This window comes from Colletotrichum aenigma (genome assembly GCF_013390185.1).
Source record: "Colletotrichum aenigma strain Cg56 chromosome Unknown KSG_Cg56_contig06, whole genome shotgun sequence".
NCBI classification, from domain to species: domain Eukaryota; kingdom Fungi; phylum Ascomycota; class Sordariomycetes; order Glomerellales; family Glomerellaceae; genus Colletotrichum; species Colletotrichum aenigma.
The window spans coordinates 4,678,865-4,695,105 of NW_023500912.1; the positions used below are offsets into that span (position 1 = coordinate 4,678,865).

Consider the following 16,241-nt stretch of genomic DNA (forward strand, 5'->3'; position numbering starts at 1 on the left):
ACAGGCTAGAAGTACAGTGGGGAGGAAAAGAACGACCATACGCCCTACACACGGCAGAAGGAGAAGAATTCAAGTACGAAGGAGGTACTATCTATAATGAGACTGCGCCCCTCGAGATGAGTTACCTGGATCGGAAAGAAAGAATCCAGTTCGACATTGCCGACATAGGAACATACGATATGGTGCTAGGATTACCCTGGCTACGAACGAACAACCCACGGATAGATTAGAGCAAAGGCTAACTCTATTAGGACCACGACGACTCAGTCCCTGAGCAGCCCTGTCAAGACCAGGCCTCAAACGAGCTAATACAACAGGAAACAGCAAAACGATACATTTGCCATCTCAAGGCAAAGGAAACCACGTCACAACCATTAACAACAAAGGATCTCAAACAGAAGGACGATCCACTTCTGTCTATCCCAGAAGAGTATAGAGTTTATGAGAAACTCTTCGCAGCCGAATTAGAAACCAGACTACCCGAACACACCAGCTTCAACCACGAAATCCCTCTCAAAGAAGGGAAGGAACCACGATTCAATAAGATCTACAGACTTAACCCCACAGAGATGGAGGCCCTAGATAAGTACCTCGAAGAAAACCTCCGAAAAGGTTACATCAGACCTTCGACATCACCAGCAGGAAGCCTAATCCTATTTATACCAAAAAAGGACGGGAAACTACAACTATATGTTGACTACCGCATGCTTAATGAAATGACAATTAAGAACCATTATCCACTACCCCTTATAGACGAGATGAGACGACTCCTCCACAGAGCCAACTGGTTTATAGCCCTCAACCTCAAAGGGGCTTACAACCTGATCAGAATGAAACAAGGAGAGGAGTGGAAGACCGCCTTTAGGACACGCAAAGGATATTTCGAGTACCTCGTCATGCCCTTCAGCCTCACCAACGCTCCCACAACATTCCAAAACATGATCAACACAGTCTTACAGGAGTACGTCGACATCTGTGTCGTTACATACCTGGATGACATCCTCATCTTCTCACCAACACTTGAGAAACACAAAGAAGATGTTCACTACGTCTTATAAGCCCTTTAGGAAGCCAAGCTCCTAGTCGAACCCGAGAAGAGCGAATTCCACACACAAAAAGTGGAATACCTCAGATTCACTATCACCCCCGGAGAAGTTCGAATGTCAGAAAACAAGGTCAAAGCCATCAAGGAATGGCTGGTACCCAAAAACCTCAAGGAAGTCCAAGGATTCCTAGGTTTTGTCAACTTTTACCGAAAATTCATCAAGAACTACGGCAAGATCAACGCAGCCCTTACCAACCTCAGCCGCAAAGACACCCCCTTCGTGTGGAAGGAACCACAGCAAACGGCTTTCCAGAAAATCAAGGACCTCATCGGCAGCGAACCAGTCCTGATGATACCAAACCCCACTAAGCAGTTCGAAGTGGAACCAGACTCCTCAGACTACGCCCTCGGAGCGCAACTGTCCTAACGAGACTCAGAAGGACGACTACACCTGTGCGCCTTCTTCTCTCGCAAACTCCATGGACCCAAACTGAACTACTAAATCCACAACAAAGAACTTATGGCAATTATTAAAGCATTTAAGGAATAGAGACCTAAACTTTCGGGAACGATTCATGAGGTACTTATGTACTCAGACCATAAGAATCTCTCACACTTCACAACCTCAAAAGTGTTAAACAAGCGACAAGTCAGATGGTCAGAATTCCTTTCTGAATTCAACTTCTGAATCATTTATCAAAAAGGATCAGATAACGGCAGAGCCGACGCTCTTAGCCGACGACCAGACTATAACGTCCTAGTACCTGAAGAAACTCAGGTGATTCTCAAAGGAAACAACAACAGAGACCTAGTGCCAGCCACTAAACTCTTGATGATGGCCGGACGATCTAGTACTAGCCCGCCTAGCGAACTAGACGACAAAGCAATTGTGGAGTTTCACGCTCGCCCCGCATATGGTCACCAAGGAATCACAAAAACCTAGAAACGATTACGACAACAGTATGGAGAAAAGGTCACCAGAGAATATGTAGCAAAAGCAATTAAGGATTATGAGGTCTGCCTCAAAAGCAAACCCGCTCGACATCAACCTTATGGTATGCTACAACCCTTGCCTGTGCCGCAAACCGCCTAGCAATCCATATCCCTCAACTTCATCGTCAAATTACTAAAGTCTCGAGAACCCCTGACGGTAGTACACTATGACAGCGTTCTCATCATTATGGACCGACTCACAAAGTACGCCTACTTCATCCTATACAAAGAAGCAAGCAACGCCGAAGAATACGCCTACATATTTCTCAAGTATATCATCGCTAATCACAGAACACCTAAGGAAATTATGTCAGACAGAGATAAAATCTTCACCTCTAATTTTTGGAAATCAATCATATCACAACTCAGCATCAAACAGTTAATATCCACTGCATTCCACCTGCAAACCGACAGACAAATAGAACGGATTAACCAAATCCTCGAAACCTACCTCTGCGCCTATGTTAATTACAACCAGGACAACTGGGTAGTACTACTACTAATAGCCTAGTTCACCTATAATAGTGCAGTAGGAGAAAGCACTAAGGAATCCCCCTTCTACCTCAACTACAGATTTGAGCTAACGGCATATGGAGAACCTCAACCAGGCCCAGACGCAGTTAAGGCTGTCGCCTCAGTACGACAGATCAAAGACATCCAAGAAAACGCACGAAAAGAACTCAAATTTATACGACAAAGAATGACAAAATTCAGCAACAAACGAAGGATTGAGGGACCAACCTTAAAAGAGGGAGATAGCGCCTACCTCATATGGCGAAACATCAAAACAAAACGACTAAGCGACAAACTTAACTATAAAAAACTCAGACCTTTCAAAGTCTCATGAGTAATTTCACCAGTTAATTATAAACTCAAACTCCTAGAAACCATAAAGTGTCACCCGGTATTCCACGTCTCGCTACTTAAACCAGCCCCACGAGGATCGCAGACAAAAGATATTATTATCGTGGAAGACAACAAACCAGAGTACGAAGTCGAACGCATCATCAACCATCTCAAAGAACCAGAAGGATACTAATACCTCATCAAGTGGAAAGGATACAGGCATGAAGACAACACGTGGGAACCAGCTAAAAACATCACTAACGCAACAGAGGAACTCACAGTCTACTAGCAACAACATTAAGAATAGGAAGTAACACTTATGCTAGACAAGCAAGCTTACACCACAAACACCCCCAGCTATCAACACGTCCGATATCCACACAAACACATCAGACCACTAACAGAAGCAGATAGACCACGACAAGGAAAACCGTTTGTTCGATTAGGAACACCAGAGCACGACTAAGACTCTCCAGACAGGAAGTTCAGAGTACCAGGATTCCAATTAAGGATTGAATCTAGGTCTATCGCACCAAAACCACCTATAGACTGAACCTCTGACACAGAAGACCCTGCCGACTCCTCCTTGGTAACCTCCCAACCTTTACGAAACACTATCCTCTTCTGCTTACGCAAGCGATCCAACCGCGCCATGGACTCATCCAACTCAGCCTGCGCAGCACGCAAGGCAGCAGCCTTCTTCCTCAACACCTCCTCTTCAGCCACCTCAGCATCCTCCAGACGTGCAGCCTCGTCCAGCAGACGATCGACTAAGAACAAAAGTCAGCAACCTTGCGAGCATAAAAGAACACGAAAACATACGGGCATAAATAGCATCTGCCGCCGCATCACAAGACTGCCCTAGACGAGTACACTAGCCACAAACCTCACCGCCCGGAAGCAACTTGTAACGCTTCCCCACAGAGCGATAATAGGAACAAGGCATGTCGATAACGAAACCAAACTCAGCAATACGCAGCGTATGATTGCGACGACGAAGAGTAGAGGCGGAACTCGATTTTGATTTTTATATGCGACCTGATATAGTGTCAGCATTATGGGTAAATCAGGAAGCATAATTGACGGACCCCCAACCTGGGACTAACGACCTACTTATGTTGGGTCTTAAGGGCAAGACCTTTGGAGAGGGGACCTGATGTTACGACCTGTAAACAAGGATAACAGCTGAACAACCTACTTAGGTGTCAGGCGGCTAGGATAAGGCATTTGTACTGCAGGATCACAGGAACAACAGGGACTCACTCAGTACGGAAGAACTATGGTATAAGTCATGTGATGATAAGATAAGGAAATGATCAGTGGAGCACAGGAAGGGACGCTTAGTGATCAGTTGGTTCTACCAACTGATCGCGATCACCTCGTACACCTAGGTGATCACCCTTAGGTAGACAAAAGGTACTGTTCAGGACTTATATATAGTATGACCTAAGTCTGCCTCATAATCAGACTTCCATAGCTCTTCAGCAATCAACTTAGTATTCATCCTCAGGATACTCTCAGCTTACCTTCACTGCTAAGTTACTTATTGAGTCTAAGACTGATCACCTTAGTCTCTGAAAGACCTGATCTACTATCAGCCTACGACCTACAACCCAGACCACGACCCCAGTGTACTGTTACTACGTGTCAATCCCCAGCTTCTGTTAGCAGACCCTACTGTCGGATAGCTGACCGTAACATAAGGGTAAGGAGAAGATAAAGTTATGTTGCTAATAAAGCAGCTCCTCATCTGAAGACCTGCTGCAGCTTATGAGAGACACCTGCAAGTGCTTCAACTGCAACCAGATCAGCCATATTGCTATATAGTATCCTAAGCTGAAGCGTTTATATCCTGCAAAGGTTAAGAAAGCTAAGAAGCAAGAAGAGAGCAGTGATAAGAGTCCTAACATACTGGCAACGATAAATGATTGTATCATTCATCGAAACTGCCACCCAAAAAAGAGTGGGTCCGCGAAGACTGGGGGTAAGATTCATTGAAATCTTGCCGAGTATCATTTATTAAACTTTCTGCGCCTAAAATGTCTGTATTATAGATGCACTTAAAGATAACAGTGAGTTATTCTTTTTGACTGAGTTTCTGGCCTGTAGAACACCTAGTTGAATTGATAAATATTTAATCCAGGTTTGAACGATCTTAAACTGCTGACAGTGACCCACTCAGTCTGGACTAATTAACGACAGTATTATTATCCACTAACTTATGTAAGCATTCCAGGGAGACACCATAATCCAGATAACACCAGCGCCAGCTTATTTCAACCTAATTAAATCATTAAATTTATGAATTTTGTTCTAATAGTAACCTATAGTAACCTAATAGTTAGCATACTTTATTAAAAGGGTTAAATAAGACATTTTCGACGTTCTTCTACTAGAAAATATAAACAACTTCCAACTTCGCTTATAATTGCACTCTAAGACTGGACGAGGCTATAGATCCACTTGTGATTCTTACTAACTTCTCGCTCGCAGTATGCAAAGAATGTTAATACGCAGTTGTTACAGACGAAGTCGCTTTGCATCTGAGAACGCGCCATCCGCTCTTAAAACCAGCAGAGAGGAACAGCATATACGCCTATATAACGGGAATCCACAGAATTATTCGAACTCAGGACCAACTCAGTAACATCCAGTATCCAGTGTTACGGTCAGCTATCCGACAGTAGGGTCTGCTAACAGAAGCTGGGGATTGATACGTTCTAACAGTACACTGGGTCGTGGTCGTAGGTCGTAGTTCGTAGGCTGTAGTAGATCGGGTCTTCAGAGGCTAAGGTGATCAGTCTTAGACTCAACAAGTGATTCGCAGTGAAGGTAAGCTGAGAGTATCCGTGAGGATGAATACTAAGTTGATTGCTGAAGAGCTATGGAAGTCTGACCATGAGCCAGGCTCAGGGTCATACTATATACAAGTTCTGAACAGTACCCCTTGTTTCTTGTTACCGTTCCTAGTCCTGACGGGTTCCGTTCACGCCAAGTGCGGCTTCCGTATTCTTGGCGTACGGATCTAATCTCTTATCTTATCGTCACGTGACTTGTACCATAGTTCTTCCGTTTCCGAGTGAGTCCCTGTTGTTCCCGTGATCCTGCAGTACAAATGTCCTGTCCTAGCCGCCCGACGCCCGAGTGGGTCGTTCAGCTGTTATCCTTGTTTACGGGTCGTAACATCAGGTCCCCTCTCCAAAGGTCTTGTCCTCAAGGCCCAACATAAGTAGGTTGTTGGTCCCAGGTTGGGGATCCGTCAATCGTGCTTCCTGATTTACTCATGATGCTGACACCATGTCAGGTCGCGTTCAAAAATCCAAGTCAGCGCTTCGTTCTGCTTGTGAAGACGTTTTCCATCGCTTCGGTTCTGACGACGTCATGCCTTGTACTCGATGTTTTCGTGCGAAGCGTACGTGTCGCATGGCGGAGGGCGCCAAAACTTGTCAAGGTTGTAAGAACCTGAAGCGTCCTTGTGACGGTCTGGTGGTCGCATCGAGTCGTGAGTTTTTTGTCGTGTCTTGCTGGGTGCGTCTGTGTTGATTGGTCGTAGTGAAGAGGCTAAGCGATCAGCGTCAAGAATGGGAGGAGAAGGAGGAGCAGGCTAGTGATGCCTTGCTGGACCTTCATGAAAAGTTGGCACGGGTTCAGGCCGAGGTGGCTGAAGCGGCTGGTCGGTTATCGCGTATTCGTGCGATTCGTAAGAAGGTTAAGGAGCGTCATATAGAGACGTTTTCTCGGGGTATGCAGGAGTTGGAGGAAGACGATGTTCTTCCTGCCTTGGATGCACATGAGAGTGGCGTGGTGGGCGATCTTCAATCCCTTGGTGTTGAGAATGATCCGGATTGGCAGAGTTTTGGTGTTGGTGAGGAGTTTGCAGATCTTGGTCCCTTGGTCGGTAGTGATCGGTTGGTGTCCTCGGGGGGTTCTTAGTCGTACTCTGGTGTTCCTAGGCGAATGAATGGTTTCCCTTGTCGCGGTCGATCTGCTTCAGTGGGTGGTTTGGTGAAGCGATGTGGGTGTCTGATTCGTTTATATCCAACGTTCTTCTGGGCTAATACAACAGGTGCTGGTGTGACCTCTCGTTCTTGGTGTTGTTGCCAGTAGATCGTGAGTTCTTCTGCTGCGTTGGTGATGTTTTTGGCTGGTTCCCATGTGTTGTCTTCGTGTCCGTATCCTTTCCATTTGACGAGGTATCGATATCCTTCTGGTTCTTTGAGGTGGTCGATAATCCGTTCGACTTCGTACTCTGGTTCGTTATCTTCGACGATGATAATATCGTTTGTCTGTGATCCGCGTGGTGCTGGTTCAAGAAGTGAGACGTGGAATACCGGGTGACACTTCATGGTTTCTGGGAGTCTGAGTTCGTAGTTGACTGGTGAGATTACTCGTGAAATTTTGAAAGGTCCGAGTTTTTTATAGTCGAGTTTGTCGTTTGGTCGCTTTGTTTTGATGTTTCGCCGTATGAGATAGGCGCTATCTCCCTCTTTCAAGGTTGGTCCCTCAATCCTTCGTTTGTTGCTGAATTTTGTCATTCTTTGTCGTACGAATTCGAGTTCCTTGCGTGCGTTTTCCTGGATATCCTTGATTTGGCGTATTGAGGCGACAGCTTTTACTGCAGCTGGGCCTGTTCGGGGTTCTCCATAGGCGGTTGGTTCGAATCCATAGTTGAGGTAGAAGGGGGATTCCTTGGTACTTTCTCCTATTGCGCTGTTGTAGGCGAACTGGGCTATTGGTAGCAATACAACCCAATTGTCTTGGTTGTAGTTGACGTAGGCGCGGAGATATGTTTCGAGGATTTGGTTGATTCGTTCTGTTTGTCCATCGGTCTGCGGGTGGAATGCAGTGGACATTGATTGTTTGATGCCAAGGTGTGACATGATTGATTTCCAAAAGTTGGAGGTGAAGATCTTGTCTCTGTCTGATATAATTTCCTTGGGTGTTCCATGGTTGGCGATGATGTACTTGAGAAATGTGTAGGCGCATTCTTCGGCGTTGCTTGCTTCCTTGTACGGGATGAAGTAGGCATACTTCGTGAGTCGATCCACGATGACAAGAACGCTGTCAAAGTGTGTTCCCGTAAGGGGTTCTCGAGACTTCGGTAATTTGACGATGAAGTCGAGGGATATGGATTGCCAGGCGGTTTGCGGCACAGGCAAGGGTTGTAGCATACCATAAGGTTGATGTCGAGCGGGTTTGCTTTTGAGGCAAACTTCACAATCCTTAATTGCTTTTGCCACTTGTTCTCTGGTGACTTTTTTTTCCATATTGTTGTCGTAGTCGTTTCCAGGTCTTCGTGATTCCTTGGTGACCATGTGCAGGGCGAGCGTGAAACTCCATAATTGCTTCGTCGTCTAGTTCGCTAGGCGGGCTAGTACTAGATCGTCCGGCCATCATCAAGAGTTTGGTTGCTGGCACTAGGTCTCCGTCGTTGTTTCCTTTGAGAATCACCTGGGTTTCTTCAGGTACTGGGACGTTGTAGTCCGGTCGTCGGCTGAGAGCGTCAGCTCTGCCATTGTCTGATCCTTTGCGGTGGATGATTCGGAAGTTGAATTCTGATAGGAATTCTGACCATCTAATCTGTCGTTTATTCAACACTTTTGAAGTCGTGAAGTGTGAAAGGTTCTTGTGGTCTGAATACACAAGTACTTCGTGTGTGGTTCCTGAGAGCTCAGGTCTCCATTCCTTGAAGGCTTCGATGATTGCCATAAGTTCCTTATCGTGAACCTGATAGTTGAGTTCAGGTCCGTGGAGCTTGCGAGAAAAGAAGGCACACGGGTGTAGTCGTCCCTCTGAATCTCGTTGCGATAATTGTGCTCCTATCGCATAGTCGGATGCGTCGGGTTCTACTTCGAATTGTTTTGTTGGATCTGGGATGCTCAAAACGGGTTCGCTGGCGATGAGGTCCTTGATCTTCTGGAATGCTGTTCGTTGTGGTTCTTCCCATATAAAGGGTGTGTCTTTGCGGCTAAGGCTTGTGAGAGCCGCGTTGATCTTGCCATAGTCTTTGATGAATTTGCGGTAGAAGTTGACGAAACCTAAAAATCCTTGGACTTCCTTGAGGTTGTTGGGTACCGGCCATTCCTTGATGGCTTTGACTTTGTTTTCCGACATACAGACTTTTCCAGGGGTGATAGTGAAGCCGAGGTATTCCACCCTCTGTGTGTGGAATTCGCTTTTCTCAGGTTCAACTAATAGCTTGGCTTCTTGGAGGGCTTGTAAGACGTGGTGTACGTCTTCCTTATGTTTCTCAAGTGTCGATGAGAAGATGAGGATGTCGTCGAGATAGACTACTACGCAGATGTCGACGTATTTGCGTAAAACTTGGTTGATCATATTTTGGAATGTTGCCGGGGCGTTGGTGAGGCCGAAGGGCATGACGAGGTACTCGAAATGTCCTTTTCGGGTTCTGAAAGCGGTTTTCCACTCTTCTCCTTGCTTCATTCTGATCAGGTTATAGGCTCCTTTGAGGTCGAGGGCCGTGAACCAGTTGGCTCCATGGAGGAGTCGTCTCATCTCGTCGATGATTGGCAGTGGGTAACGGTTCTTGATCGTCATTTCGTTTAGCATGCGGTAGTCGACGCATAATCGTAGTTTTCCGTTCTTCTTGGGTACGAACAGGATTGGGCTTCCTGCTGGTGACGTTGAGGGTCTGATATATCCCTTCTTGAGATTTTCTTCAAGGTACTTGTCTAGGGCTTCCATCTCTGTCTGGTTGAGTCCGTAGATTTTGTTGAAGCGTGGTTCCTTCCCTTTTTTGAGGGGTATTTCGTGGTTGAAACTGGTGTGTTCGGGCAGTCCGGTTTCTAATTCGGCTGCAAAGAGTTTCTCATACACTCTATATTCTTCTGGGATAGACAGAAGTGGATCGTTCTTCTGTTCAAGATCCATCGTTGTCGGTGGTTGTGATATGGCTTCTTTTGCCTTGAGGTAACAGAGGTATCGTTTTGTTGTTCCTTGTCGTATTGATTCGTTTGAGGCCTGATTCTGACAGGGCTGCTCAGGGACTGAGTCATCGTGGTCCCAATGGAGTTGGCCTTTTCTCCAATCTATCCGTGGGTTGCTTGTTCGTAGCCAGGGTAGTCCTAGCACTATGTCGTATGTTCCTAGATCGGCAATGTCGAATTGGATTCTTTCTTTTCGATTCAGGTAGCTCATCTCGAGGGGCGCAGTCTCATTATAGATGGTACCTCCTTCGTACTTGAATTCTTCTCCTTCTGCCGTGTGTAACTGATATGGTCGTTCTTTTCCTCCCCATCGTATTTCTAGCCTATTGATGGCTCGGGGGGCAATGAAGTTTGCTTCGGCTCCGCTGTCGATCAGCGCGAGTGTTGTCTGCTGATTGATGGTAACTTCGAGTTCGATATTACCCTTATGTCCTTGTGACATTTGATGAATGGATCTTGTGTTTGTTGCCTGTCGTGATCCGTCGTCGGTAGGCGAGTCTAGTTTTTTGACTGCTCTGGTTGTCCTGGGTAGGTGATTCGCTTTCCTTCTCGTCGTGCCTTCGCGAGGCTGTTTTCGCGGGTCCTGACCTGTGGGGGTCTAGGTCCATTCTTTGCGATTCTCCAGGTTCGTGCCTTTTCTTGGTAGTGAACTTGGCATTCGTCTTGTTGGCATTCGTCCCATTTCATGCTGTCGTCATGTTGACATCTCATGGGGAACTGAGGACTAGGTCTGAAGACTGCGAGGTTGTCTTCAACCAGTACCATAGTCCATCCGATCATGACGGAGGTCGAGTAGATCTCGTGGATAGGTTCGTCGTCATGTCTTCTGGGGTAGAACTGGTAGTCGTGCTTTTCTCCCATGTGTTCCTTGCATTTGTCGTGGAAGCACTGGGGCCAGAAGAGGGTTCGGTGAAGCCGGTGGTTGCTTCTCAGCGCGGGATGATCTTCCGTGTGTAGCTGAGGGGTGTAGCTTCGGTCTCGTTGGGCTGCTGAGGTGCCATAGAAGTGGCGTTGTTGCTTGTCTTGAAGCATGTCGATTTTTTGGTATCTCAGAAGTTGCTTGATTCTTCCTTCCTGGTCGTCGGGTTCCTCTTCGGAGCTGGAGTCGTCCATACTAGGGGTGAACCCATAGGTCATCTCTGTCTGAGCGCGTTGTCGGGCAACGTCGCGAGGTTTATCCGAGTCATAGGAAGAGCTTTCTTCTTCTCCGAAAGTCCAGTTGTTGGTCATACTGAGGAGTTGTTGTTCCATCAAAGGATCGTGTTGGTGTTCTGGTTCTTCTTCTGATTCTTGTTGTTGGTATAGTCTTACTTGTCTGTCGTCTTCTTGCTGGATTAGCTCCATTTCCTTCTGGATTTGTTGTTCTTCGTAATGGAGCTGCTGGCGAGTCATGCGGGGGATGATTGGTTCCAATCGCTGAATTCGTAGCATCTCGTTGAGTTGTTCAACTGGTTTTCTAGCCACTTTGCTGTTGCTGGAATGCATCATTGCCAGGGTCCTAGGGCGAGTGTCTGGGATGGTCACATCGTAACCAGATCGTCCAGGGTTGCTGTCCCTTGGGTAGTGTCCTGACATTTCTTTGTCTTCGAGGTGAATTCGGCAGTTGTCATCGTAGCATCCGGTCCACGATTGGGATGCATGTGGGGCTTTTGCAATTGTGTTGACTTGTCGAGGTCGTTCTGCCACTGGTCTCCAGGGAAGCTTCTTAGGCTGTTCGCAGTCTTTGGCGATGTGGCCTTGCTTGTTGCAGTTGTAGCACTTGGGGTTCCAAGGTTTTTTGTTGTTGGGTTTGGTCATCATGCTGAGATCCATAGGTCCGCTGTGTTGTCCATAGGCGGTGCTCTGGCGGGTGTTATTCCAGTTGTTGCGGGGTCTGTTGTCGTTCCGCTGGCTGTTGAACTTCTGTTGAGGCTGCCATTGGTACTTGCGTCCTGAATTCGGGTTTTGTCGTTTCTCTCCTCGTTCCTTCCGTCGTTCATAGAGGCGGTTGTCAACCTTAATAGCATGTTCGACGTAGGCGAGGAAGCTAGGAGGTGTCTCTAGTTTGGCCATTTCGTCTTTGACCTCGTCCTTGAGTCCTTGATAAAAGGCAAAAACTTTGCTTTCGTCGGTCATGTGGAGTCTTGCAGCTAATCGTCTAAACTCTGCGGCGTAGAGCGTAGCTGACTTGGTTTGTCGTAGGTGGGACAGGTCTCGCTCGGCCTGTCTTCGTTCATCGGGGTCAAGGAAGAGAGATTCTAGGGTCTTGACATAGCCTGTGAAGCTGAAGAAGATGTCCTTGACTTCTTGGCTGTATTTTTCGACAGGGTTGTCAAGCCATTCCTGTTGAAGGGGTTCGAACCAGGCAAGGGCTCGTCCCCGAAGGAAGGTGGCTGCGTGTACAACGCGTTCGGTGTCGTTCTGGAAGGTGTTTATGTGGAAGGCCTGGTAGGTTCGAACTTGTACCAGGTGTCCTTTGAGTTGTCCTGGGGTCCCGTCGAAAGTGGAAGGCGTGTTGAGCTTGAGGCGTTCTCGTCCTTCGACTGGGGCGGATATGACGTTGGCGGCAGCTCGGAGGGTGGCGACTTCTTTCTCCAGATCCTGATTCTTGCGGGCTTGTTCCTGGAGTTCGCTAAGGGCCGCGGCGTTCTGGTTGAACATTTCGCGCATTGCCTTGAAGTCGTTGTTGGTCTTGTTGAGCTGGCGCTTGAGTTCTTCGGTGTCGTCCTCGCTGTCTGAGTCGTCCTTCATCTTCTGGTCTCCTAGTTCCTGGGCTAGGTTTTGGGTGGCTCGTCCTCCTGAAGTGGACGAGGATCCCGGGGTAGGCGACTTGGCAGAGGCGCGGGAAGACATTGTCGTTCGTTACTGTTAGTAGGAATCAATGGTCAACTTACTGAACAGGAGCAATCAAAGTGTTACGGTCAGCTATCCGACAGTAGGGTCTGCTAACAGAAGCTGGGGATTGATACGTTCTAACAGTACACTGGGTCGTGGTCGTAGGTCGTAGTTCGTAGGCTGTAGTAGATCGGGTCTTCAGAGGCTAAGGTGATCAGTCTTAGACTCAACAAGTGATTCGCAGTGAAGGTAAGCTGAGAGTATCCGTGAGGATGAATACTAAGTTGATTGCTGAAGAGCTATGGAAGTCTGACCATGAGCCAGGCTCAGGGTCATACTATATACAAGTTCTGAACAGTACCCCTTGTTTCTTGTTACCGTTCCTAGTCCTGACGGGTTCCGTTCACGCCAAGTGCGGCTTCCGTATTCTTGGCGTACGGATCTAATCTCTTATCTTATCGTCACGTGACTTGTACCATAGTTCTTCCGTTTCCGAGTGAGTCCCTGTTGTTCCCGTGATCCTGCAGTACAAATGTCCTGTCCTAGCCGCCCGACGCCCGAGTGGGTCGTTCAGCTGTTATCCTTGTTTACGGGTCGTAACATCCAGCCCCCACAACAGAGCTGATTCCCTATATCGCGCCGCCAGTCACAAACGGAATCTGTTGCAATGCGTACAGTTTCATATGCCAGCAGATTCAAACGATCTAAGCCTATTGCCGCAAGGAATATGGATAGGTTAATACTCAAAAGAGAGGCGGCAATATAAGAGGCTAGGCAAGCAAGGTCAGGAGCATGCCATGGACAGTCGGCGTGTAATATCAGAGATTCTGCGCATCCCAGCGTGGCAAGCGATGGTTTGAGGTGGCCTAGGGACAAACAGCTGATAAGTCTCTATAAAGCGCTCCGAATAGAAGCCCAGCTCAACAGGTGGTGGACTGCGTTTGAGATCTCCAGAAAGTCTAAGCAGAACGTGTGAAGATAAGCCACAACAAGCTGATCTGCATTGCTAACGAAAGACTTAAGCCCAGCCTGTGGCTAGCCTATATAGGATGGGCGGTGCACTTAAAAGGGCTTAGTGCTAGCGTACTCTTCAACATAACAGCTCCTATTAATAAAGATAAGGTTATGCTTCAGGCGATATAGGCGACGGTCGACCGCGTGCTGGACTAGGCTTAAGCAATATCTGCTCCTAATACCGTCAGGCTAGCTGTGCTGTTTGAGGCGCAGCATATAGAAGCGCACGTCAAACCAAGGAGGCTGTTTGACAACCGCATAGAGGACGACATGTGGGCGAGATATAAGGGTGTGTGGCTAAGTCTGTTATGCGTCTGGTTCCACACGCAGGAAATAGACGACGACAAGCAGCTGCTGTATAAACTGACGCCGTCACAGGGAGAGGCGTGGGACTTATTCGAGCAGATGGCAGAAGCAGCCAGCATAGGGACGGGGCATCAAACGCAGGAGAAGCTGGAACGCGCAGCACTCAACATGCTTATCAGCATGCTAGACCACCAGCTGAAGGGTGGAGACTACAGTAGTGCTCTTCTCAGCGCTCTCGCAGTAATAGGGATTGCTGAGAATAGCGGCTAGGTCCAGATCACAGACTATATGATGAAGTACTCAGCTGTTATTAAGATAGCGTATATATTAGTGATCTATTAGGTATATACTGAGCGTAATAATGAGGTTGCTAAGCTGGAAAGGTCTCTAGGGAAAGATGAAGTAGAGGATATAGCGCAGAGTTTATTCCAGCATATGCGGGCGAAAGTGCAGCAGTTTATAACGCGGACGACAAGCGATAAGGATGTGGAGCTGATGCTGATAGACTGGATTCTCAAGATGCAGACGTATAGGATGTATATCTAATATAACACAGCAGCAGCTGGTGTTATCAACTAGGTTGGCGATCGCATATCATATAGGCGGGTATAGTTTACGATAGGGCAGCTGTTGGACGCACTATATAAGCTGGTCTGAGAGATATAGGAACTGCTTGCAGAGCTGACGGCAACAGAGGATTCAGGTTCAGCAGACAGTCTTAAAAGCGATATGCAGTTATAACTGCCAGCTATCCTATGGTTGTTAATTAAAAATAACCACAGCGAGATAAAGCCTAGGTACTTATTTCTCACTAATAACCGCAACAGCTAGGTTTCTGCTAGGGACAGATAGCTGTTTATGCGGCTGGCGTGGTCACCTGCTGCTGCAGAACGGTAGGGACTGAGCAGCAGCTTAGGCAACAGTTGCAGGGCGACAGACCGGCTATTCCAGCCGTCAGCTGTGCAGGAGTTTAGTAGGACGTTTGAACAACTCTGCAAGCGACTGTGGATGCTTCTGCATATGCTCAGCAGACAGCTGGCGCAGGCGAATAAGCTTATAGGTCTATAGACGGTTAACACAGTTAACAGGGGCGTCTGCAATATCATAGTGCACAACAAAATATTATGCTTCATCACAGCATACCACAAAGGATACCAGACGACCAGGCAGGCGAAGGTGATCTACTGATATCTCCTGAGGGAGGTTAGCAAGCTTATTATATAGTATCTTTAGCTTATCTTGCCGTTCTGGCAGGAGGTGCAGGATATTATGCATAAGGCCAGCAGGTACAGCGTGTTTATATAGGCAGATGATATCATCCGGCAGAGGGACTTAGAAGCCAGCAGTGCAGCGGCAGGATCAGAAGAGCAAAGTGGCAATAATATAGATATCAGGGATAGCAATAATCATAGTATAAATAAAGATGAGGCTGGTGATGAGAGCATAAGTGTGGGCGACTGGACGTGGAAAGAGGAGCGAACATGGACGACAGACAGAGCGCAGCAGATTATGCAGCAGACCAGCATAAGACTGCTGGGATGCTGGGTTAATATGAGCATATAGCGACATATCGCTATCAGCATTGCTAACTGCTACTTAAACGAGTCGTTCGGACGGCTGGGCGGAGATGACGCCAGCGTGGGATCAGAAGAGGGGATAGACGAGGTTGAGGACAGCCTGTGGGACTTACAGGCGGGGCACAGCATGCAGATAGCAGGCATAATCTACGCGCGAGAGCTTATGCAGTTCAGCAGCAGTCTCGCGGCGAGGCAGCAACAGTTCTGCTGAGTCAGCTGTTAGTGGCATAGGTTTCTAGGCTTTAGGGCTGAGGATTTAGAGTTGAAATAGGGTTCCACAGGCTGCAAGAGGAAAAAGACGGAGGCATACGAAGGGCCACAGCTTGCAGCTAGGCTCTGACGATTTGAGAAGCTGAGGAGAATCGACTTAGAGGGCCAGCTGCAGCAGATGATAAGGGACGACTCGGCGATATTCTGCGGAAACCAGAGAGAAGCAGTGCTTGCTATTACTAGCAGGCATACGCCGATTATGTAGGTGATAGGGATAGGCGGTGGTAAGAGCGTCTCGTTCATGCTGCTGGCATTCTGCTCGCCAGACGGAGTGATGGTGGTTGTAACGCTGCTGGTAGCGCTGCAGATGGATCTGCATAGGTGATGCGTTAAGGCGGGGATCACTTCGCACGTGTGGCAAAGCCGCAAGAACAACCAGGCAGCATCCATTATCTTTATCACACCTGAGTCGGCCGTCACAAAGGGATT

General features: G+C 47.6%; 1 protein-coding gene across 1 annotated transcript; it reads right to left on the reverse strand.

Annotated features, from left to right (window-relative positions):
* Positions 1–10,329: 10,329 nt before the first annotated feature.
* On the reverse strand, positions 10,330–12,663 carry CGCA056_v010281 (Retrotransposon-derived protein PEG10; the record flags this gene model as incomplete). The annotated part of the gene is made up of 1 exon (XM_037325528.1): positions 10,330–12,663. One exon carries the CDS (start codon positions 12,661–12,663, stop codon positions 10,330–10,332), a length of 2,334 nt encoding a protein of 777 aa, XP_037176855.1.
* Positions 12,664–16,241: the final 3,578 nt, after the last annotated feature.